Below are 24,854 nucleotides of genomic sequence, written 5' to 3'. Positions count from 1 at the left end.
TCAAAGCTATCTGCAGTGTTTGTCTGCTCATGTTGGGCAATGGTGAGTTGGAATTGAGGGTGTTAGGGGCAGAGTGGTGGATGGGGCACATGGTCGGCAGCAAGTTGGCATTGGGGCCATAAAAAGCAATGCAGGGGTGGGTGGAGGGACACAAATTGGCATGCAGGGTATGGTATGCCATTTGGGGTTGCTTGGGGGGGGCATGAGATGGCATGGGTTAGATGGGGCATTGGGAGTGTGAGGGGTGAATGATGGGGGGCTTTTTATGTTTCATTCTTTTCTTCACAGCTGGGACAAAGTGCCGGAGCTTTTCACCCAGTTTGCCTCCTCACCTGGTAGCCTCCGTGGCAGCCCACAAACTCTTTTGGGGGCAGTGGGCATGACTCCCATTAAACCCGGTTCCCCTAGAATGAAAATCTGAACCGCGGGACCCTTTTCCAGGAGTCGGGTTTGTGGTGCCAGGAATTCTCCCAGCTCCGCATACTCAACACAATTCTGGTCTACGTGTAGGAATATTTAAAAAAATGTTTGTTTCATTTTTAATATTAAAGAAATTATAAGACAGCAATACATTTGAGCTTAAGCATATTCAACAGATCAACCAACAGTCAGTCACTTCCCCAAAAACTGTCTGTCACCTACATGCTCCTCCCATCCAATTTCACAGCGCTATTCTTCCTTCCTCCCACAGTTACTCTCTACTCTTCTTCCCTCCCCACCCTAATCTCTCAATTCAGAGACACTGTTTGACCAGGGCCCCCAGCTGCAACTCCTTCTTTCTAGTTCAGAAAGGTACCTGTGAAAGATCTTCATCTCCCATCCCGGCTCAGAGGAGCTCTCCCTCCTTTGTGATATTCTAACTCGCTGGTTCTATCTCTGTTTCTATCTGATGCTGCTGCAGATAGGCATTATATTGAAACTAGTAGCTGCCAACACTATATATAAACTCCACTTGAAACAAAACCACAATCAGATACAAACTGCAACTGGGAACCACCAGCAGAAAATTATTAGGAATAGTGTTTGAGCAATTCTGATCTTTCTCTGCAGGAACTTAAGATTTGTGTATTTACGTGTACGTTCCTTAGACATCCCATAGGAATAAATAGGTTCCCCTTGTATCTTGCAGCATTTCATCTTTAAAAGAAGCCCCTTTCTCTCGCTTACACACCGCTCCCCCCCCCGCCCCCCAAAAAAGCACCACCACCACCAACCAACCCGCCTCCAGTTAAAATACAATGTGGAACCTTTAGAGAAACTAATCTTTCTTAAGTATTGTAATGTCACCTGCTTGAGCTATCCATTTCAAGACTGCCCTTGCATGTCCTTTTCAGTTAATAGGTAAACTTGTGTATATTAAACAGATCTTCCATCATTCTCTGTATCTGTATAAATATGAATCTAAACATGTGTTATGTTCAAATCCAGTAAATATTTCAACTGGAGAATAATTGTACGGTCTGGATTGTATAACATAATTTAAAAACAAATTTCTAAACAATTTTTAGAAATTATTTTTTAATCTCTCCACCTGAAAAAATCATCTCTTTAACATAACCGTCAGGGACAACTATTGTGTATGTGTACATGTACTGAGTAGTCAATAGAATGCTTGTGCAGTAGAGTCACTGTCACCTTGGCAAACACAGCAGTCAATTTATGCACATCAACATTGCATAAAAAAAAGCAAATGAATGAGCAGATAATGTCTCTTTGATAGTGTTTGATAGTTGTTGTTTGGCAGGGTGCCTAGGCAACATGCTACTTTGCTTTCACGAGTACCATTGAATCTTTTACATCCACCACAAGAAGAATTCTCTTCCAGAACGCAGCGCTCTGGTGATGCTGCAATTAGTACTATAGTTGAGCAGTAGCCTAGATTACGTGTTCAGTTTCCTTGAGTGAAGCTTGAACCCATATATTCTGATCCAAGCTCATACAAATGCAAACTATTTGGACGTTTAGATTCTATGTGGCTTCCAAGGCTAAAGGTGATTCTCACAACATTTACCAAACATTATTGCATAAATTTAATGCAACGCATGAGCATTCCTTTAACGGCTGTTATTATGACTTTTATGTGGAGATGCCGGCGTTGGACTGGGGTAAGCACAGTAAGAAGTCTCACAACACCAGGTTAAAGTCCAACAGGTTTATTTGGTAGCACAAGCCACTAGCTTTCGGAGCGCTGCCCCTTCATCAGGTGAGTGGGAGTTCTGTTCACAAACAGGGCATATAAAGACACACATTCAATTTACAAAATAATGGTTGGAATGCAAGTCTTTACAGGTAATCAAGTCTTAAAGGTACAGACAATGTGAGTCGAGAGAGGGTTAAGCACAGGTTAAAGAGATGTGTATTGTCTCCAGCCAGGACAGTTAGTGAGATTTTGCAAGCCTAGGCAAGTCGTGGGGGTTACAGGTAGTGTAACGGTTGAGGCCGTCCTCGTGTGCGGAACTTGGCTATCAGTCTCTGCTCAGCAACTCTGCGCTGTCGTGTGTCGTGAAGGCCGCCTTGGAGAGCGCTTACCCGAAGATCAGAGCCGAATGCCCGTGACTGCTGAAGTGTTCCCCAACAGGAAGAGAACACTCTTGCCTGGTGATTGTCGAGTGGTGTTCATTCATCCGTTGTCGTAGTGTCTGCATGGTCTCCCCAATGTACCGTGCCTCGGGGCATCTTTTCCTGCAGCGTATCAGGTAGACAACGTTGGCCGAGTTGCAAGTGTATGTACCGTGTACCTGGTGGATGGTGTTCTCACGTGAGATGATGGCATCCATGTCGATCTGGCACGTCTTGCAGAGGTTGCTGTGGCAGGGTTGTGTGGTGTCGTGGTCACTGTTCTCCTGAAGGCTGGGTAGTTTGCTGCGGACAATGGTCTGTTTGAGGTTGTGCAGTTGTCTGAAGGCAAGAAGTGGGGTGTGGGTATGGCCTTGGCGAGATGTTCGTCTTCATCAATGACATGTTGAAGGCTCCGGAGAAGATGTCGTAGCTTCTCCGTTCCAGGGAAGTACTGGACGATGAAGGGTACTCTGTCTGCCGTGTCCCGTGTTTGTCTTCTGAGGAGGTCGGTGCGGTTTTTTGCTGTGGCGCGTCGGAACTGTCGATGATGAGTCGAGCGCCATATCCTCTTTTTATGAGGGCGTCTTTCAGCGTCTGGAGGTGTCTGTTGCGATTCTCCTAATCAGAGCAGATCCTGTGTATACGGAGGGCTTGTCCGTAGGGGATGGCTTCTTTAACGTGTTTAGGGTGGAAGCTGGAGAAGTGGAGCATCGTGAGGTTATCCGTGGGCTTGCGGTACAGTGAAGTGCTGAGGTGACCGTCCTTGATGGAGATGCGTGTGTCCAAGAATGCAACCGATTCCAGAGAGTAGTCCATGGTGAGTCTGATGGTGGGATGGAACTTGTTGATGTCATCATGTAGTTGTTTCAATGATTGTTCACCATGAGTCCAAAGGAAGAAAATGTCATTGATGTATCTAGTGTATCGCATCGGTTGAAGGTCCTGTGCATTGAAGAGGTCTTGTTCAAACCTGTGCATGAAGATGTTGGCATATTGAGGTGCGAATTTGGTCCCCATGGCTGTTCCGTGTGTCTGGATGCAGAACGGGTTGTTGAAGGTGAAGACATTGTGGTCCAGAATGAAGCAGATGAGTTGTAAAATTGCATCTGGAGATTGGCAGTTGTCAGCGTTGAGTACTGAGGCAGTTGCAGCAATGCCATCGTCGTGGGGGATGCTGGTGTAGAGTGCCGAGACATCCGTTGTGACGAAGAGTGCTCCTGGTTCAACTGCTCCATCCCACCATCAGACTCACCATGGACCACTCTCCGGAATCGGTTGCATTCTTGGACACGCATCTCCATCAAGGACGGTCACCTCAGCACTTCACTGTACCGCAAGCCCAAGGATAACCTCACGATGCTCCACTTCTCCAGCTTCCACCCTAAACACGTTAAAGAAGCCATCCCCTACGGACAAGCCCTCCATATACACAGGATCTGCTCAGATGAGGAGGATCGCAACAGACACCTCCAGACACTGAAAGATGCCCTCATAACAACAGGATATGGCGCTCGACTCATCGATCGACAGTTCCGACGTGTTAAAGTGAAAAACCGCACCGACCTCCTCAGAAGACAAACACGGGACACGGTAGACAGAGTACCCTTCATCGTCCAGTACTTCCCCGGAACGGAGAAGCTACGACATCTTCTCCGGAGCCTTCAACATGTCATTGATGAAGATGAACATCTCGCCAAGGCCATCCCCACACCCCACTTCTTGTCTTCAAACAACCGCACAACCTCAAACAGACCATGGTCCGCAGCAAACTACCCAGCCTTCAGGAGAACAGTGACCACGACACCACACAACCCTGCCACAGCAATCTCTGCAAGACGTGCCAGATCATCGACACGGATGCCATCGTCTCACGTGAGAACACCATCCACCAGGTACACGGTACATACACTTGCAACTCGGCCAACGTTGTCCACCTGATACGCTGCAGGAAAGGATGTCCCGAGGCATGGTACATTGGGGAGACCATGCAGACGCTGCGACAACGGATGAATGAACACCGCACGACAATCACCAGGCAAGAGTGTTCTCTTCCTGTTGGGGAGCACTTCAGCGGTCACGGGCATTCGGCCTCTGATCTTCGGGTAAGCGTTCTCCAAGGCGGCCTTCAGGACACACGACAACGCAGAGTCGCTGAGCAGAGACTGATAGCCAAGTTCCGCACACCAGGACGGCCTCGACCTGGATCTTGGGTTCATGTCACACTATCTGTAACCCCCACGACTTGACTGCGCTTGCAAAATCTCACTGGCTGGAGACAATACACATCTCTTTAACCTGTGCTTCACCCTCTCTCCACTCGCATTGTCTGTACCTTTTAAGACTTGATTACCTGTAAAGACTCACATTCCAACCGTTATTTTGTAAATTGAGTTTGTCTCTTTATATGCCCTGTTTGTGAACAGAACTCCCACTCACCTGATGAAGGGGCAGGGCTCCGAAAGCAAGTGGCTTGTGCTACCAAATAAACCTGTTGGACTTTAACCTGGTGTTGTGAGACGTCTTATTATGACTTTTACACAGTGCGGCTCCTCCTGCCCTCCTTGCTCCCCTCTGCTTTCCGCCATTGCTGTGTTGCTCTTGTATCCTCCTTTGGTCTAGGTAGCTGAAGAATGAACAAATATAGATTACCTATGTGGAAGGGTCCTATTTACCCTTCCAGTGATAGACATTATCTTAATTAACTTGACTTTGTACAATTGTTTCTAACCCATCAAAATTAATTAGACCTTCTGGTCTGCATGGAAATGTCATTCACAATTCTGGACTGCCTAATAGGTTATTGCTTCCACTTTCATGGAGCTTGTAAATTGTACAGTTGACTTGAAAGACCAATTAACCCATTGAAATGTTTACTTATCCTCACTAGTCAATTTAATACCAGTCATAATTCACATTTCATCTTCCATGTGCAAGTTTCATTATTCCGTTCAGTGCAAATTCAAGGTGGCACAGTGGTTAGCACTGCTGCCTCACAGTGCCAGGGACCCGGGTTCAATTCCCAACTTGGGTCACTGTCTGTTTGGAGTTTGCATATTCTCCCCGTGCCTGCGTGGGCTTCCTCCAGGTACTCTGGTTTCTTCCCACACTCCAAAGGTGTGCAGGTTAGGTGGATTGGCCCTGCCAAATTGCCCCTTATTGTCGGGGGATTAGCTAAGGTAAATACATGGGGTTATGGAAGTAGGGCCTGGGTGGGATTGCGGTTAGTGCAGACTTGATGGGCCAAATGGCCTCCTTCTGCATTGTAGGATTCTATGATATTTTATCAACAGACATAGGCTGAAATTTTCGGCCGTTCACACCAGTGGGATTCTCTGGTCCTGCTGCAGTGAGATTTGGCTGAGTGCCAAAGCGAGGTCAGTGAAATCCAGCAGCAGCAGTGAATGGCTGGAAAGATCTGGCCATAATCTACAATGGGAACACTTTTTTGAAGCAAATCTACCAGAAATTATTTTTGAATGGCAAGTCAATGAGGATTCAAAAATAACTATTCTAATTTCACAAATTAATCTGTGCAAATGTTTATTTCCATTTGGCTTTTCTTAATTTATTGCAGAACTGTTTTTGCTTGGAGTGGTGTGGTTTTATGTTATTTAAGTGTTTTTAGGGCAAGGAGTGACTTGTGGGTTTTATTTAAAGTAACAAGAGGCTATAAGCCAAAGATTAACTTTACTGTAGAAAACTTTGTATTTTGCAATTTTCCTTGCAGGTTTTATTGCTGTAACATCAAAGGACAATTATTTTCTACTCCCATTATTATTAAAAACTGCTTATGAAAACAAAATGCTGGAAACAATCAACAGGTCTGGTGAGAGAGAAACCGAATTAATGTTTTGAGTCAAATATGACTTCTTCAGAAGAGTCATTGTCGACTCAAAATGTTTCTCTCTTTCCACAGATGCTGCCAGACCTGTTGAGTATTTCCAGCATTTCCTGTTTCTATTCCAGATTTCCAGCATTTTGCTTTTTTTTATTAATATTACAATATTCCTTGCTGATAGGTATCAAAATGTTCTAGATCACTAATAAAAAAAATTTTGCTCTTGAACTTGACATTTGATGGCCCAGTTACGTTATCCATACAGCTATGACCAATAAGCCATACTTGTGAAATTTACTTGTTGTGCATGTATTTGAAATAGAATCATTTTACAAGAGGGAGTTCCTAAATGTCAGAAATGCTTTGCAAGTACTTTGAAAATGGCAGTGTGACAGATTTCCAATAATAATACAGGCACGAGTTAAAATCTTTTTGCCTATTTTGGAAAATTTACATGAAATAGTAAGATAACCAATCTCAGAAATGTTTGCATTATCTTTTCAAAGGTAAATTCTGTGTTGTATACTTCCGAATGTGTGTTTAGCGATATTAATGTCAATAACCAGATGAATTTGCATAATATTTGCCTCCATCTTTAGATTTATCTACACTTTAAAATAGTTAAGTGTGATGTTTTACATTTTGGGATAGTAAAGAGTTCAAATTGATGTCACTAAATGTCATGATGGGGATTAATAAGGCCATTTAAAAAGGGAAACAAAGTACTGGAAACTTTTTTGGAGGGCTAGACTTAAAGAACACAAACGGCGTTAAATTAACTCGTGCCTGTATTATTATTGGAAATCTGTCACACTGCCGTTTTCAAAGTACTTACAAAACAAATCTGACATTTAGGAAGTTCCCCATTGTTGTAGAATGATTCTATAGAACCTTGGTGAGAGTGGCAAATTTGACATCCTTATTTAAAAGAGTGTAAAGACATGCCAGTCAATTTAACATTTAAAGGGAAACCAGTGGATGTTTTCCGTATGGATTTCAGGAAAGCCTTTAGACGAAGTTCCACATAAAAGGCTGGTTAACAAAATTGTAACTTGTGCAATACAAAGGTCAGCGTCAACTTGGTGCAAAAAGAATTGGCTTAAGGATGGGAAACTGATTCATGGTAAATGGTTATTTTTCAGAATGGATGATGGTAGAGAGTGGTGTTCTCCAAGGGTCACCGCTTGGTTACTGAATTTCAAAATTTACTGATGATTCAGAACTTCAAATCTGATCGTCATTTATTTTTGCCCTCAGAATTTAAATTAAAAGTGAAGGATAAAGTGCCTTTAACTTCTGAATTGAATAATTCAATGTGATTGGTCAGGTAAAAATTCTCTCCCATGACAAACATATCCCACTAGGTACAAGATGAATGCTGAAGGTATTATGTGCATCATGTACAATAAGCACAGTGAAGCTGCCAATGTAAACCTCAGTAGTCTGCCTTTTTGATGTGCTCTTACCAGTAAGTGGATGTAACCTTAGCAGGTCACTATACCAGTTTACATTGCATCCCTGCTTGACTCATATAGGAGCGTGCTTAAAGCATCTCTATTGCTCTTAAAGTGAGCAGAAGTTGTCAGTGAGATCTTTGGAGTGTGTATTTTGCCGATCTAGTTGCAATGCCCACATGAATTGTTATTTCCATAACATCATCCTACCTTTGCCCATGTGCTGTTGAAACCCAGATCCATATTTTTATACCTCAGGACTAAATTATTCTCTCCTCTTTGTTGACCTCCCATCTGCCACCTTGTGTAAACTTTAGCTCCCTTAACCCCTCAATTCTGCTGCTGCCCTTGGACCAAGTTTTTGTGCCTCATATAATACCTATTTTGTTTTAACAACATTCTCTTCTCTTGCCCCTCTGCAAAGTATTTTGGCATTATTAATGTCGGTGGTATTCTTTTTAATTTTGGGTTGCCTTTACTTGAGAAACTGGTGGTGCACCAAGTTGTAGTGTATCTGTTGTGTCTCTGTATTGATCCACTTCATGAGGGTGTACAGCAGCAGTATTTATAAGTTTTATCAAAGAGACTGGAGGAGTTAAAATCCAGAAAATAGGTACACGATAGGGGTGAGAGATGGGAAGCCTTGATTAAAAATCCTTGTTCAGGAAATTAATTTTGTTACATTTATTCTACTCCATAGATAATTCCAAAGATATACCAAGAAGTGACCAGGAAATTAATGGAAACGTTTCAGATTATAAAGACTTTGGGGAAAAATCTCTCTATTCATTTCGGAGAGAGCCCAGCTACTTTGAAATTCCAACAAAAGAATTTCAACAGCCATCCAAGTCTCCAGACTGCGAGGTTCATGAAATTCCAACAAAGGATACAGATACAATACAGTCCCCTCGGGTTCAGAGTCATGCTTCTTTTACTATTGAATTTGATGACTGCACCCCTGGCAAAATTAAAATAAAGGATCATGTGACCAAATTTCCCTTGAGACAGCGGAAAGTTCAGCAGGTAGAAAAATTACCTGTACAAGGGGATGTACTATCAGCAGAGAATAAAGTTGTTGACTGGCTCGTTCAGAATGACCCGAGCCTGATGTTGAAAAGGCAAGCCCAAAGGGATGTATACAGCACCAAGAGTGATCACCAGGTTCACATAAAGACTCTTAAAGGTATTGTATTTCTTATGTTGACCCTCGTTGGAGATTAAAATTCCATTTGTCTTGTTTTCAAATACCAACCGGACTTCAGTTTTTATAATGATTCATAATTCTTTTTAACCAAAAATGGGCTACTCAATGACCACTCTGAGCACAGGTGTTCTCCTTAGTTGTCTGCAGTAACTTTGATAGAAACTTGGCAGAATCTGCAGAGAAATTGCACAAATGGTTGTTCACGCTGTCCAATTTTTCTGCAAACCCTGCAGAACTCCGGTAGAATTTTGATTTGATATATTATTGTCACATGTATTAGCATACAGTGAAAAGTATTATTTCTTGCACGCTACACAGCCAAAGCATACCGTTCATAGAGAAGGAAAGGAGAGAGTACAGAATGTAGTGTTACAGTCATAGCTAGGATGAAGAGAAAGATCAACTTAATGCAAGGTAGGTCCATTCAAAAGTCTGATGGCAGCAGAGAAGAAGCTGTTCTTGAGTCAGTTGGTACATGACCTCAGACTTTTGTATCTTTTTCCCGACGGAAGAAGGTGGAAGAGAGAATGTCTGTCTGGGGTGTGTGGGATCCTTAATTATACTGGCTGCTTTGCCGAGGCAGTGGGAAGTGTAGACAGAGTCAATGGATGGGAGGTTGGTTTGCATGATGGATTGAGCTACATTCACCACCTTTTGTAGTTCCTTGCAGTCTTGGGCAGAGCAGGAGCCATACCAAGCTGTGATACAACCAGAAAGAATGCTTTCTATGGTGCATCTGTAAACGTTGGTGAGAGTCGTAGCTGACATGCCAAATTTCCTTAGTCTTCTGAGAAAGTAGAGGCGTTGGTGGGCTTTCTTAACTATAGTGTCAGCATGGGGGATCTGGACACCTAAAACTTGAAGGTCTCGACCCTTTCTATTTTGTCCCCGTTGATGTAGACAGGGGCATGTTCTCCTTTATGTTTCCTGAAGTCGATGACAATCTCCTTCATTTTGTTGACATTGAGGGAGAGATTATTGTCACCACACCAGATTCTCTATCTCATTCCTCTACCCTGTCTCGTCATTGTTTGAGATCTGACCCACTACGGTGGTGTCGTCAGCAAACTTGAAAATCGAATTGGAGGGGAATTTGGCCACCCAGTCATGGATGTATAAGGGGTATAGTAGGGGGCTGAGAACACAGCCTTGTGGGGCACCGGAGTTGAAGATGATCATGGAGGAAGTGTTGTTGCCTATCCTTACTGATTGTGGTCTGAGTTAGGAAGTTCAGGATCCAGTCGCAGAGGGAGGAGTTGAGGCCCAGGCCACGGAGTTTGGAGATGAGTTTTGTGGGAATAATGGTGTTGAAGGCTGAGCTGTGGTCAACAAATAGGAGTCTGACATAGGTGTCTTTGCTATCCAGGGTTGAGTGCAGGGCCAGGGAGATGCCGTCTGCTGTGGACTTGTTGCGGCAGTAGGCAAAATGTAGTGAATCCAGGTCATCCGGGAGGCTGGAATTGATTCATGCCATGACTAGCCTTTCGAAGCACTTCATAATGATGGACGTCAGAGCCACTGGACGATCATCATTAAAGCACGCTGCTTAGTTGGTATTGGGATGATGGCCATCGTCTTAAAGCAGATAGGGACCTCAGATTGTTGTAAAGAGAGGTTGAAGATGTCTGCGAATACCCCTGCCAGCTGATCTACACAGGATCTGAGAGCTCGTCCGGGTACCCCATCTGGGCCAGTCGCTTTTTGTGGGTTGACCTTCGAGAAAGCTGCTCTGATATCTGCAATGGTGACCCCCAGATACAGGTTCATCCAGGGTGGAGGGCATGCTTTCGCTGACCTCTTGCTCAAAATGGGCATAGAATGCATTGAGCTCATCAGAGAGGGGTGCGTTGGAGCCGACGATTTTACCTGCCTTCAGAAATGCAACCTCTATTTTTAGAAGAAGCAATTTATCAAATTATTTTTAAAAAGATACAAAGTGTAACACATTTTCCGAATGTTATTTAGTGGTGGTGGATTTGTTTGTCCAAAGTTAGTCAAGTATTAGCTGCTATTGTCAAAGTAAAACACATATGAAGAAAGTGGCTCAACAAGAAAACAGCGCTATGTTGAAGTTCTGCAGCAGAGTAGGTGCACAATTTCTCACTCTGCAAAAAAGCTACAGTTGAGGCCAAATGTTGCTAAGCCTCTGTTCTTATACCACATTAAATAAGGTAACTAGTGACTAACTGGGATTAGGGATTCAGATAGTTTCTGCTGTCCATACAATTGATAGTTCTTCTTGCTCAGTAACCTAAATGTCCAAGAATTGCAACAGAAACCCAGCACCAAATGTGAAACAAGTAGCATTTTTATTTGTCAGCTTGACTTTAAGTCTTCAGAAACCTTTCCTACCTTTTCCTCTTGTTTGGTCAAGTTCATTTTTTTTTTGGAGTATATTCAGTTACTTTAGCTGAATTACGCATTCCCAATAAAGTTGGCTCAGTCGGATCAATGCTTTTGAGTGATCAGATTCATCACAGAAGTGTGATAAATAAGCCTGTCCCATAGAGAAAGCTATTTCAAGTCAAAACTTGTATTTAAAGTAAGTTCTGTTCAGCCAGTTGGATCTCCTGATATCAGATTCCTGAGTTGGAACATTGCAATTGTTTATTAATTGTCATTTAGTCATTGATCATTCTTGTCTAATATGGTACAAGGACAGAAGCATTATTTGGATTTAACTGAACTTTTCATAGCCAGCTCTGGATCCTAATTAAATTGGTCTACTTTTAAATTGCTACCATGTAGGCCACAAATTTGAACAGTTTTATCATAAGACCATAAGATATAGGAGTAGAATTAGGCCATTCAGTCCGTCAAGTCTGCTCCGCCATTCAATCATGGCTGATATTTTTCTCATCCCCATTCTCCTGCCTTTTCCCCCAAACTCCTGATCCCCTTATTAATCAAGAACCTATCTATTTCTGTCTTAAAAATATTCAATGACCTGGCCTCCACAGCCTTCTGCGGCAAAGAGTTCCACAGATTCAGCACCCTCTGGCTGAAGAAATTCCTCCTCATCTCTGTTTTAAAGGATCTTCCCTTTAGCTTGAGGTTGTGCCCTCTGGTTCTAGGTTTTCCTACGAGTGGAAACATCCTCTCCACGTCCACTCTATCCAGGCCTCGCAGTATCCTGAAAGTTTCAATAAGATCCCCCCTCATCCTTTTAAACTCCAACGAGTACAGACCCAGAGTCTTCAACCATTCCCTCATACGGCAAGCTCTTCATTCCAGGGATCAATCTTGTGAACCTCCTCTGGACCCTTTCCAAGGCCAGCACATCCTTCCTTCGATACGAGGCCCAAAACTGCTCACAATACTCCAAATGGGATCTGACCAGAGCCTTATACAGCCTCAGAAGTACATCCCTGATACATCCATCATTGATTAATGACTGGAATAGGACATTCTTCAGGAGCATGAAGAGGGGAAGAATTGCCAGGCAATGAACCATTCTGCAGCTGACTGATTTTACCTTTTGTTTAACTTCTATTGACTGTTGGTCATTGCAACAGTGCAGAATGCACCTGTGTGACTACAATTGCCTGCTAGTCTTGTGTACCAAGGGCAGATAGATTGACTGGATAATTTGATAATTTACAAATTAGTTTTAACTGAAATTAAAGTAAAAATGACGGATTAATGGTAAATGGCGCCTGAGATTCTGGGAACATAGTCATGTTCAACCTAGAGTGGGAACAATTGGCAGAATCTCTGACCTGGAGAGGTGGTCAGTTTTGTGGCTGAAGGCTGTTTGTGGTGAAGGAACTTTTGAAAAACAGCATCAAAAGTGAATTAAATGGCAGCGTTTATGGGCACTTGTGCTATTTAATTTTATCCTTGCCAGATTCAGCTGTTATCTGGGCAGAAACCTGGAGAAAATCTACGTCTGGGTGTAAGGGGAGGAGAATAATTGAAGAAAAAGGCACAATTCGCTAAAGTTGTAGCAATACTTTTTCAAAGATTAATTTCTCCTCAACATACTAGTTGTCTCACCCTTTTCCTCTTTGGGCTTTCATCTACACTGAATGTACATAAAATAATCCCTTTTTTTGTAGTCCTAGTAAGTCTCATTTTTGTAGCTGTTATGTTTTACTTTATTCAAGATTATTCCCTGACTGAATATCATAACTTTCAAGGTGATTTATTATGAACTGAGGGTTCCTTTTTATTTGAAAGGCAAAACATTTAAATCTATTAAAATAGGTTCTCGTATTAACTGGAAACTGAATTGTTTTTCTGCACCTTTATTAGGTTCTAGACATGAAGACGGTACACAGAGTGACTCAGAGGATCAAGTTGCATCTAAGCAGCAAGAGAAAACAGACTCTCCTCTGGATTCCCACCCAGGGCAATTCGAAATTTGCAGTGATGAAACCAAACCATGTAAGCTCCCGCATGACCCACAAGATATGCCCATAGGTCAACAAGCTTTTGTTATTGAATTCTTTGACGATCACCCTCGTAAACGTAGAGCACATTCTTTCACTCAAAGTGCAAATGCCATGCAGACTGATTCTTATGTTGCTCTTAGAGCTAAACTAGAAAAACGTAAAGGCACCTCAGCATGTGAAAAAGGCACAGTGCAGCAGACCCAATCTTTGGTGCAAGTGACCAAATCTACTATTAGTTCATCAGCTCCCCAAAGGTCCAATTCGCTAAAGAGAGAAAAGACCGAAGAGCGATTAAGCACCTCCTCCGCTTCAAGCTCCAAAGGTTTTCTTCGGAGTTTTGGGAGTGTGGGACGAAAGAGCAAGCTCAGCCAGGAGTTTGCTGCTGAACTGCTAAAAGAAACTACAAAAATTATTACTGACGTAGAAAAATCTCCAGACGCTCTGCCTGTGACAATTGCACGCGTGACAACGGCACCCACTGTACCAGAGGCACCACCACCACTTGTATCGTCCCCAACAACTTTAGCCAAACCAACCAACAAACCGAGTGATCCAGCAAAGCCAACCACCAAACAGGGGGATCAAGACAGTCTGAGTGATACAGGTACATACACCATTGAAACAGATACACAGGACAAAGAGGTTGAAGAAGCTCGTAAAATGATAGACCAGGTAAGAAGTGTAAATGCAAATAAATGTATTACTTCAAGGAAATATATGATCTACTGACTTGTTCATAGCAAAATATGTTATAGTATATTTACACCAATGTAACCTTTATTCCTGGTTATCCTGCTGTGTGCTTTAGAATTGTGAGTGAAAGCATTTGGATGTGGGCATTTGTCATAAAACTCTATCTTCCGTAGCTCGATGATGTTGTACTTTGGTGATGTAACCAGTGCGCAATACTGCCCTTGATCTACTTTTTAGACTCACCTGAGAAATCTGATCAATAGCCACTTGTGCTGTACATCATACCAACTTACAACATAGCTAGAAACTGCCTCAAGTTCATGGGGAGTGCTAGCACTTTGTTTTTGTTTTTGTTTGCTCACTGGATATGAATAATGGTAGAAATACTTGGATTACCGATTTACCCTCAGTTCCAGATGGGCTGCGTCCTTCAACTGCTGCAGTCCTTGTGGTTGTGGCACTCCGATAATAGTGTTGAGTAGGGAAGGCAGAGTTTTCTCTGGGCAATAATGAAGCAAAGGTCATAATTTATTTGAGTCAGGATGATGTGTGCCACTTGGGAAACAAGTGATGATCCTGCTATCTCTGTGTGACTTCATACAGCAAAGTTAAACAATGTCTGTCTGTCTGGCTACTATTTGTTCCGCAAGAAGTTTAATTTGTTCTTGTTTTCAGCTGTGGAGCGCGCACCCAATTTTAAAATTTTGATTTAAAACACCCCTCCCAAAAAAGCTGTACAAAAAAGAAAAATGTTAAGATGAATGTTGCTGTGTGATCATTTATCAGGCAGTATAAGCGGAGTGGTGATTAATAACCAAGCAGGAATGGAGAAAGTTGGCAAGGTTTCTATTTCTGGTCATGTTTCATTGTAATGGGCTGAGTAATGCCGTTGTTTTATATCATGAATGCAACAAGCCAAAAAAATTACTCTAAAAGCAGTTGCAGCATCTTATCAAGACTGTAGTCCTGAATTATGCTCACAATGATGTTGCAAAACCCATGGCTATGATAACCATACAAGCCAAAATTTGGGAAAATATTCATCTGCTGAACACAAAGTTAAACATAGTTGGCCACGTAATGCAAACTTTTCAATCTGCAGAGGAATAGTGGGTGCACGTCTGCAAACTTACTGGTGGATTGCCATTGCACAGTGTGTGATTGTGAAGTAATCCAGATAAGGTCTATTGTTTCTCTCTCCACAGATGCTGCCAGACCTGCTGAGTTTATCCAGCATTTTTTCGTTATTACAGATTTCCAGCACCCACAGTATTTTGCCTTTATTTCAAAAGCAAAAAGATTGTTGGAAATGTTGTGAAAATTTTAGCCACAGAACTTGTAGAGCGTTCTGAGACATTGTAAATTTTGAGATATGTAATTGCTGATTCTGAAATAACTTGTTAGTCAGAGTGGATGAGTATTTTATCTTCTTTCCAATCCCAAGATGTTGCTCTGACCAGTAGCTTGAGCATGTATTTCAATTTAAACTTTAGAGTTAACATTGAAGTAAAAGATATGGACAGCTTACTAATTCATATTAATTTATTAATTTTAACCAGGTGTTTGGTGTTTTTGAATCACCGGACTTTTCTCGGATTAACGCTGAAATTTATAGACCTGTGATAAACGATGAAAGTTCTCCTGCGCTACGGAATGAACATAGTGTGTGTAACAAGAGCACTAACACTTTTTACCAGCAAACACCTTCGTTACAGGCATATCACACAACTATTAGTGGCTCAGATACAGTGGCACAGGTAATTGATAAAATCGCTAATATTTAGTTTTTTTGATATCTAGCCATTATACTAATGGTTACTCTAACAATTGGCTAGGGCAATGGCAAATGATTTCAGATTGTGATTGTGTCACAATGATTGTGTCTGTTTGCACTGTTTGAGAGCACATTTCCACTCCATCTGACGAAGGAGCAGCGCTCCGAAAGCTTATGGTATTTGCTACCAGATAAACCTGTTGGACTTTAAACTGGTGTTGTGAGACTTCTTACAATGATTTCAGAGCCATTGTATCCATCCATCTATAACATGGCATATGTATCTCTATTATAAATATTTACTATGTTTACAGAATGCTGTTGTTATTATGAAAGGGTGTTGTTATGCTTGAGCATTGGGCTCTCTGGACAACATTTATCCCTCAATTCCGACCATCAGAATACATTTATCACATTTACTGTATTTGGAATCCTCTGTGATAATTGAAAGTCTGTTTGCTTACGAAATAACAGCAGTCAACATTTACATTGGCCTTTAGTGTAGAACAGCATCTTGAGGCACATCATAAAAATACAATCAACAAGAAAATAAAAGCTTTCTGGAAGAGTTGGATTTTAAGGGTTTTCTCGGAGGAAGGGCAGAGAGGGGTTTACAGAGAGAATTCCAGAACTGGATCTGCATAACCTCCAGAAATGGGACGAACGTGAGGGAGCAATATGCAAGACTTCAGGACCAGTTGTACAGTGTTCTGGGAGAACTGAAAATAATGCAGGTCAACAAAGAGAGATGGGTGATCATGGGTTGATATGGGATTGTATATGGTGGCAGATTTTGGGATTATTTGACGCAAGTGGAGTAGATGAAGGGAGGATGTCCAGTAGCATTTGAATCATCATGTTTGGCGATTTAAAAAGTTATGGATGAAGGCTTCAGCAAGAGATGGGGTGAGGTAAAGTTGCAAGTGATGATGTTACAGAGCTGGAAGTAGGTGACCTTTGGAGAGGAGAAGATGGGGAACTTCTGCGACTGTCTTGGAACACACTGACACTGAACAGTCTGGTTCACAGCAGTGAATATGCTTCTACTGTACTTAACTTGCTGTAAAACAACTATTTCCTTTCCATCTCTCTCTCTCCATCTGTTTTTGCCTGCTCTTCCCCCTTTTGGCACTTGCATACCTCCACATCCCCTATTGTGAGGCCGCATGCCCCTCCCATTTATGAGGCCACACCCCCTCCTTTTATGAGGGACCGCTTGGTTTCTCCCTCCCATGTGCCCTCTTGTTCGCTCTCCCCCTTTCTCTCTTTCCTGCTATCTCATCCCCTTTCCTGCCCTCTCCCATTTATCCCTTTCTTGCTCAGTCTCTTTTCCCTCCCTCTCTTTCCACCTTTCCTTTCCTGCTGCCTCTTGCCCCACCCCCACCTTTCTCTTTTGCTCCCTCTCTTGAATACAATAGTAGTGACATCTTGTCTCAATTGCATAGAAGCTTGGTAAGGCTGCACCTGGAGTACTCTGGGCAGTTTTGGTCCCGTTACCTCAGAAATAATATTGTTGCCATAAAAGGAGTACAATGAAAATTCACCAGACTTGGTCCTGGATGGCAGGACTGTCTTATGGAGAGAGATTGGGCAAAGTGGGCCTGTATTTCTAGAGTTTCGAAGAATGAGGGGTGATCTCATTGAAACCTACCAAATACTTAAAGGAAAAGATAGAGTAGATACGGCTAAGATGTTTCCCTTGGCTGGGGAGTCTGGAACCAGGGTGCACAATTTCAAAATGAGAAAGGTGCCACATTGGTCCGAGATGTGGAGACATTTCTCTACACAGAGTTGTGAATCTTTGGAATTATCTACCCCAGAGAGCTGTGGAAGTTCAGTCATTGTGTTCAAAGCAGAGATAGATTTCTGATCGACAACCGAAGGGGCGAAGGGGATAGTGGGTGTAAAAGGCATTGAAGTGTCCGATCAGCATGACCATATTAAATGGTATGATGAGCTCGATGGGCTGAATGACCTGTTCCTGTTCTTATATACCACCTCTCCCTTTCACTCTCTTCCTCTTTCTTTATCCTCTGATGAAGTTTATTTCCCACGTTTTTAAGTTGCACCTCTTTTAGTACACCCAGCTTCAGATTTGTTTTGCATCTACAAGGTATTAAACTTTGTAGTCACCCACCTCATTTTTCTGCCCTTCGTCTACTGCCATTTGTTCTCGTCACATCCCTCTTTCTCTAACTGGTGCCCATTACTTAAAGATGTGATCTGCCCACTCTCCTACTCCATCTTGCTACCTCCAAAGCACTCAAACTACTACTTGCTACCCTTGTTTCAGAACACACACTCTTCATTCTCACTGACGGCTACCCATTGACGCTCATTTGCCTCGAATGTTTGTGCATTTTCTATGCTCAGGCCAAATGCGACTTGTTCATGCCACTTAACCTCCATCAAAGCCTCCTGTTGTCAGTAACTTGGGGAAAGTGTGGATCATGCAAATTTCTTTTGCGTCTCGTGGTCGTCTGTCAGTTCTGAAAAGCTGTAAAGTTATGTCTAAAATTTAAAGTGCAACAGGATCCAAAGGTGTACTTCAGTTTTATGGCAATTTTGGTATTTATATATGCAATTTAAAATATCCCTTCACTCACAATGTATTTCTTATATTCTTGAATGTTTGCTTGTGGCATCTGAATCATTGGTGTTATAAATTAAAAGATTTTACAACTGCATTTGGTTAAAAATATTTATGCATAATGTGCATTAATGATCTCTAACTTTAAATTTTAATTTTCATGCATAGATAGAGGACTGTAAGCAGGAATATATATTTCATACTTTCGTATAGTAATTTGGTAGTACAGAATTTGCATATTGCGGGGAAAAATACATTTTGTTGAAGCTTTTCATCTTGCATTTCTCAGGACAGTTGTGGCACAGTGGTTAGCACTGCTGCCTCACAGCACCAGAGACCCGGGTTTGATTCCCGGTTTGGGTCTCTGTCTGTGCGGAGTCTGCATGTTCTCCCGGTGTCTGCGTGGGTTTCCTCCGGGTGCTCCGGTTTCCTCCCACTGTCTGAAAGACGTGCTGGCTAGGTGGATTGGCCATGCTAAATTCTCCCTCGGTGTACCTGAACAGGCGCCGGAGTGTGGCAACTAGGCAACTTTCACAGTAGCTTCATTGCAGTGTTAATGTAAACCTACTTGTAACTCTAATAAATAAACTTAAATTGCAAGAATACCAATGTCAGGGAAAACAACAAATTTATGCTGTGTGAGAAGAGAGTGCTCATTGGTTGGCAAGTGGACTCTGATTGGTAGAGGCGTTACTATGGAGAATGCACCCATGGTGATTGACGGTTAACTGCCAAGCATTGTTTGAAAATTTAAACCAGGCAGTTTGACTCTGTCCAAGGCATTGCCCTGTGAAATGGCCATCACTCATCTCTTACCCCTTGCATATTTCCAATATGTGGTCAGCATTTTTACTATATTTAGATCTGTAGCAGCATGTAATAATTCCCTTGCGTGTCTTCCCAGACTCCATCCTGTGCTCAAATTCACTTTCAAAATGGAGCAATCAAATGATCTCCCTTTCCTTGATGATCTGGCTGAGAAATTGGGCAGGGTTTCTCTACCATCGTCTACCACTAGCCTACCTTCACTGGTCAATACACACGTTGGGATTTTTGCAATTCCACATGCTATAAGGTTGGTTTTATCGGCAACCTCGTAAATAGGGCCCAAGGTATTTGCTCACTATGCTAAAATGGATACCCTGGTCAGATCATTTCGCAATGTATATAGTGCAAACTCTTGAATAGGCCCAAGGCCGTCACTTTTGGCCCTGAAAAGTGCCCAGTCGATCTCCGATTACCCTGGAAGGGCAAAGTATCTCAAATATTTGAACAGGTGAAGCTAGCTGTTTTGCACTGTTACTATACAACACCCTAAAGGATGTGGTATTCACCCTAAAGGATGCTGTCATCAAACCAAAAAGACATTCAATCTATCAGACACAACTAATGTGGTACATAAATTTCATTGCCAGTGTGATATAAGGTATGTAGGCCATATGACCCAAAGACTGGTGGATCGTATCAAACCTTGTCCCTTCCATTGTTTGCAATGGGCAAGGTACACAGTGTAACAGCCCTTGCTTGCAAAACTCAAAACACTGTCCAACATTAGATGTGATTCTGCATTGGACAACATTTGCTAAATAATCCTCTGTTTAAAAACTATGCTGACAACCAATTTAGGATTGTTAGTTGGGCCCGCAGTTCGGTGCGTTTGCGTGTACTGAAAGCTACATATATTAATACACAGGGCCCTGTTCTTTACAGACAAAAAGAACATGTACACACATCACACCTTTTTCAGCTAAACAAAATAAATGATGGCCATTCGTTGGTTCATTCCTCAGGGCAATGCCTTGACCAATCAAACAATGCTAGGCAGTTGACTGTCAGTTACTATTAACTGGTGCATTCTCCATGACAATCATAGAAATCATAGAAACCCGACAGTACAGAAAGAGGCCATTCAGCCCATTGAGTCTGCACCGACCACAATCCCACCCAGGCCCTACCCCCATATCCCTACATATTTACCCACTAATCCCTCTAACCGACGCATCTCAGGACACTAAGGGCAATTTTTAGCATGGCCAATCAACCTAACCCGCACATCTTTGGACTGTGGGAGGAAACCGGAGTACCCGGAGGAAACCCACGCAGACACGGGGCGAATGTGCAGACTCCACACAGGCAGTGACCCAAACCGGGAATCGAACCCAGGTCCCTGGAGCTGTGAAGCAGCAGTGCTAACCACTGTGCTACCGTGCCGCCCGACATTGCCCCTACCAAGTCCACTAATGAGCACTCACTTCTCACAGTGTGAAGTTGTTGTTTCCCCTTATTTTGGCATTCTTGCAGTTGTCCTGACGAGTGCAAGACATAAAGCTTTGACAAAATATCAATTTTCAGCAATATTCAAGATTCATACTTCCCACGAATCTCAATTGGTGATCTGATTTCTACTTATTTTATGTTTTTTGCATTCTCGCATATACTAAATATTAAGAAATTCTTCAATCGTGCCAAAAGAAAGGTCACCATGAATTTTGGCGATACTTGCCAGTTACTCCAAACCAATAAATTCTGAGCCCAACGTGGTTGAGAATTGGATGTAATTTCAAATGTATTTTTCTTGCACATAATGTAGCTATACTAAACTTTGTATGTTTTGTATTCTCTTCCCCTGGGTCAAACGTCTAGATGCGTCCAGTGGGTCCAATATCTCATGGGACGCAAAAATGGGTCTCTAGATGGGCAAGTCTTGCGGATGGCTATAATGGTGCTGGGCCAGTCACTGGATTGCATGACCTTCAACAAGGAAGTGAGTATTAAATTCAGTGATGTCTTTGATAAAGTTATGATGCCTTGTTTTGCTGACAGTTCACCATTTTTACTTTTTCTCTAAAAGCCGGAGCTATGATTGATATTGGAAATTATGTGAAGAGTATAGAAACTCTAGATTCAGATGCAGCATCAACAACAAGCCAGTCATCGCGGAAACGTCGGACACTTCCCCAATTGCCAGCAAGTGAAAAGCTTGATAGTCCAAAATCAAAAGAGTTTCTTCAGCAGCGTTCTTTCCCCAGCACCGAATCAAAAAAGAAATTGGAATTGGAATTGCATTCTTATCCACAGAATCATGAAAAATTGTATATACGTGAAGACAGAGACTTGGAGCCCGACAGTTTGAGTGATAAGTCAGATGATTCATCACATGTTGTAAAAGTGAAGGGTAAAAAATGTAGAATTTCCAAGGTCACCAGAAGATTACATCAAGAACAGACATGGAATGATCATGATGGATCTGAGACTTGGCAATGGGTAACAGATACAAATACACAAAATGCAGCCAAGGAGTTGCTAGCTCCGAGTAGCACTAGAGGCTCCCCAGAATATGATCTGAAATCTACTTCCTATAACACTGCAAAAGAAAAGAAAGAGTTGGAAAGCCCTTCAAAACAAGCTTTGGTAACTAAAGTAATGCCAGCAAACTTTGAGAGAAAGCAAAAAGAACAGGAAGTAGACTCAAAAGCAGCAATTGTTACATCCTGCTCAAGATGGTCATCTGCCCCAGATACAATCCAATCTGTTTCAGGAACCACAGATGCAATCTACTCCACCAGTAAAATGGGTCCGGTAGCTAATAGGAGCCCCTCGCAAGAAAGAAAGAAGACTTCTACAAAAGATTCTCGTACACCTGTTGTCAGGCGAGAAAGTTTCATTAAAGACAGACCAAGTATTGACAATGCAAACAAGGTTCCTAATATTTCAAGCCAGCCACCTTTTAAAGACCATGCAAGAGGTTCCTACAGTGGGGACTACACTGAGGATACACATCTCATTCTGAAAGATACTGAAGCTGCAATGGCAGCCTTAGCAGCCAAACTCCAGTCTCAAGATTATCATTTTGGTCAACAAGAAAATAATTCCTATGCCCAAGGAGATTCCTTCTCTGGAGAATCGGATAATGACACAACAAGTTCTGTCAGTTTGAAAAGTAAAAATGTCACAAGTTCTGCACGGAGACAGAACAGCATTAGTAGTGTACACAAAGGAAAAGCAACTCCATCAGCTCAAGACCATCCTCAGCCGGCCAATGCTCGGGAAAGACTGACCGAGAAGCGCAGAGCCCAGCTTTCAGACGCGAGCAGCAAGCCAGATTACAGCAGGCGCTTTCAGCTGAAACGCAGTACAGGTTCTCGTGGCTCCACAGACTTTACAGATGACGAGAGATCCTCCAGCCTTCCATATTTACCAATCACTGATGTAGGCTCTTCTGATCAGGAGCACTCTCAGACCAGCAAATCCCTGTTACGTAAAAAGGTTTCTGGCTCTATGCGCACCAAAGAGGATTTGAGCAAGGTCGCGAAGTCTTCTGTACAGACAACACTGACCCGTTCAAACAGCCTTTCAACACCTAGGCCAACCAGAGCATCTCTGCTGCGCCGAGCTCGCCTCGGAGATGCATCAGATAACGAAAGTGCTGACGTGGACAAGGCTTCTTTGGCTTCGGAGCTCTCCGCAACAAGTTCAACTTCTTCCAAGCAGCCAACAGATAAGAAGCTATCACGGCTTGATCTACTAGCCTTGCCGCGGAAACGAGCAGGGTCACTCACTGTAAACAGTGACACAGAAACTTCAGTGATAAGAAGCAGTTTTAGTACTCGAAGTATTGATACAACTATTACCAGTCGAAAGTCATCTAGTATTGATGCTAAAGCTACATCTAGAAAAAGTACTGGAGGTTCAGTGAAGCAAACCTCACGAGTCCGTACGAGTGCTGCAAAATCATCTTCCAGTGAGTATACATCAAAAGAACATCTAGTACATTACATTTCAAAAGTGAGCACAACAAAAATGTGTTAATTGTAGAAGCTTGTTAATGAAAACTTAAGTTTACAAAAAGCGAGGTTTAGAACATTTAATGTACAAGTTTTCCTTCATGCACCATCAGTGTCCATTGGTAGTGACTTCCAATCTGGGTCTCAGCCTATTTCCTCTGTCTCCATTTTATTTTCCCCAGTCCCCCATAGCCATTTTCTCACTTCAGCCCTTTGTGTCATCCAGTGACTGTTGGTGCATTTCCTGCCTCCCAATACAATCATTGCTTCTTTGCCTCCTATTCTTCTATCAGATTTGAGTATCCTTTTGAGTAAGCCCAAGGCTTCTCCGTGCCTCTTAAAGGACTTAACAAGGTATTGGCCACTGCTTAACTGTTCCACTCTCCTCTCTCTTAGGCACCTGATCCTTCCAAGGTAATCTCCTTCCCGTCATGCTCTGACCCCTTGACTTTGCCAGCAATTAGCAACCAATGCCCCTCTCTACATTTCCCTCCAGAATATTGATCCATTTGTGAACAAGGCTTTCCACAATGTAATTAGGATGATTATATCAACGCATGGACGAAAACCTTCGTCCTGCTAAAGTCTCAGTGCCTGGTTGTAATTTCAAGCACATACCCTGTCCAATATGTCCCAATAGCCCTTATCACCTAATCATCGCTGGGTATTTATTGATGTTAATTGTGTCTAGGTGATAGCACTCTCCCTTCTGAATCAGGAAATTGTGAGTTCAAGTTCCACTCCAGAGATGTGAGCACACAATCTAAGCTGACTCTCCAGTTTAGTGTTGACTGAGTGCTGCATAATTGGAGGTGCTGTCTTTTACATGAAACTTTAAATCAAGCCCCTTCTGCCTTGTCTGGTAGTAACGATCCCAATGCACAACTTCAAATTCTCCCAATATTCTCTGCATATTTATCCCACCACCAACCAGCGCGCCCCCCCCCCCCCTCCCCAAGAGTGAAATTTAAAGCCTTTTATGGACAATTTCTCTCGTGGACCCTTGCAATTATAGCCCTGTGAGGGTCTGCAACCTCATTGTAACTTATTGCCAAATATCACAATGATAAAATGTTTGCTTATTGTAGAAGCTAAAGGGGTTTATGAAGAGTCTGGGCTGTGTGTGTGGTGTAGAAAGTGTCTCTATTACATAAAAAACATAAAAAGAAAGAGAAGGAAGTATCTCAAAGCAGCCAGGAACCAAAGAACAGAGTGCCAAATTTAACAGTGCTTTCAGTGAACGAATGTTGAAATATCAAATGAAGGCACTTGGCACTTGTCTACTCTAAGTTCTTACTTAACACCCTTACGGAGACCCTCGTTATCAAAGACTCCTGCCAATTTTCTACACAAAGCAGCAATCTATTGGTCCCCAAAAAATTAACTTACAACGCCATGTAAGCAAGCCATTTTTGCTTTCCATTACAATGCCCACTCTATCATAACAATGCCCACTCTATAATTGTTTTTGGCTGTAATTTCTACCCTTTGTCAATTAACTTGCTTGCTTGAGCTCCTAATCCAGTATTTCTATGGGATGTTTTATAGTTCAGATGTTGTTTAG

At 42.5% G+C, this 24,854-nt stretch overlaps 1 protein-coding gene across 8 annotated transcripts in view; it reads left to right on the top strand.

Annotated features, from left to right (window-relative positions):
• The window catches only part of cep170ba (centrosomal protein 170Ba), an 85,771-nt gene that overhangs the window by 32,595 nt on the left and 28,322 nt on the right, over positions 1-24,854 (top strand). For all 8 annotated transcript variants that reach the window (XM_078233984.1, XM_078233985.1, XM_078233982.1 and 5 more), the window contains 5 exons: positions 8,552-9,034; positions 13,310-14,121; positions 15,702-15,899; positions 21,150-21,270; positions 21,358-23,247. In XM_078233984.1, the coding sequence (XP_078090110.1) occupies positions 8,552-9,034; positions 13,310-14,121; positions 15,702-15,899; positions 21,150-21,270; positions 21,358-23,247 (3,504 nt within the window). The remainder of the gene's footprint in view (positions 1-8,551; positions 9,035-13,309; positions 14,122-15,701; positions 15,900-21,149; positions 21,271-21,357; positions 23,248-24,854) is intronic.

Source organism: Mustelus asterias, chromosome 18 (genome assembly GCF_964213995.1).
Source record: "Mustelus asterias chromosome 18, sMusAst1.hap1.1, whole genome shotgun sequence".
Classification (NCBI taxonomy): Eukaryota; Metazoa; Chordata; class Chondrichthyes; order Carcharhiniformes; family Triakidae; genus Mustelus; species Mustelus asterias.
This window is presented reverse-complemented; position numbering and strand designations above follow the sequence as displayed.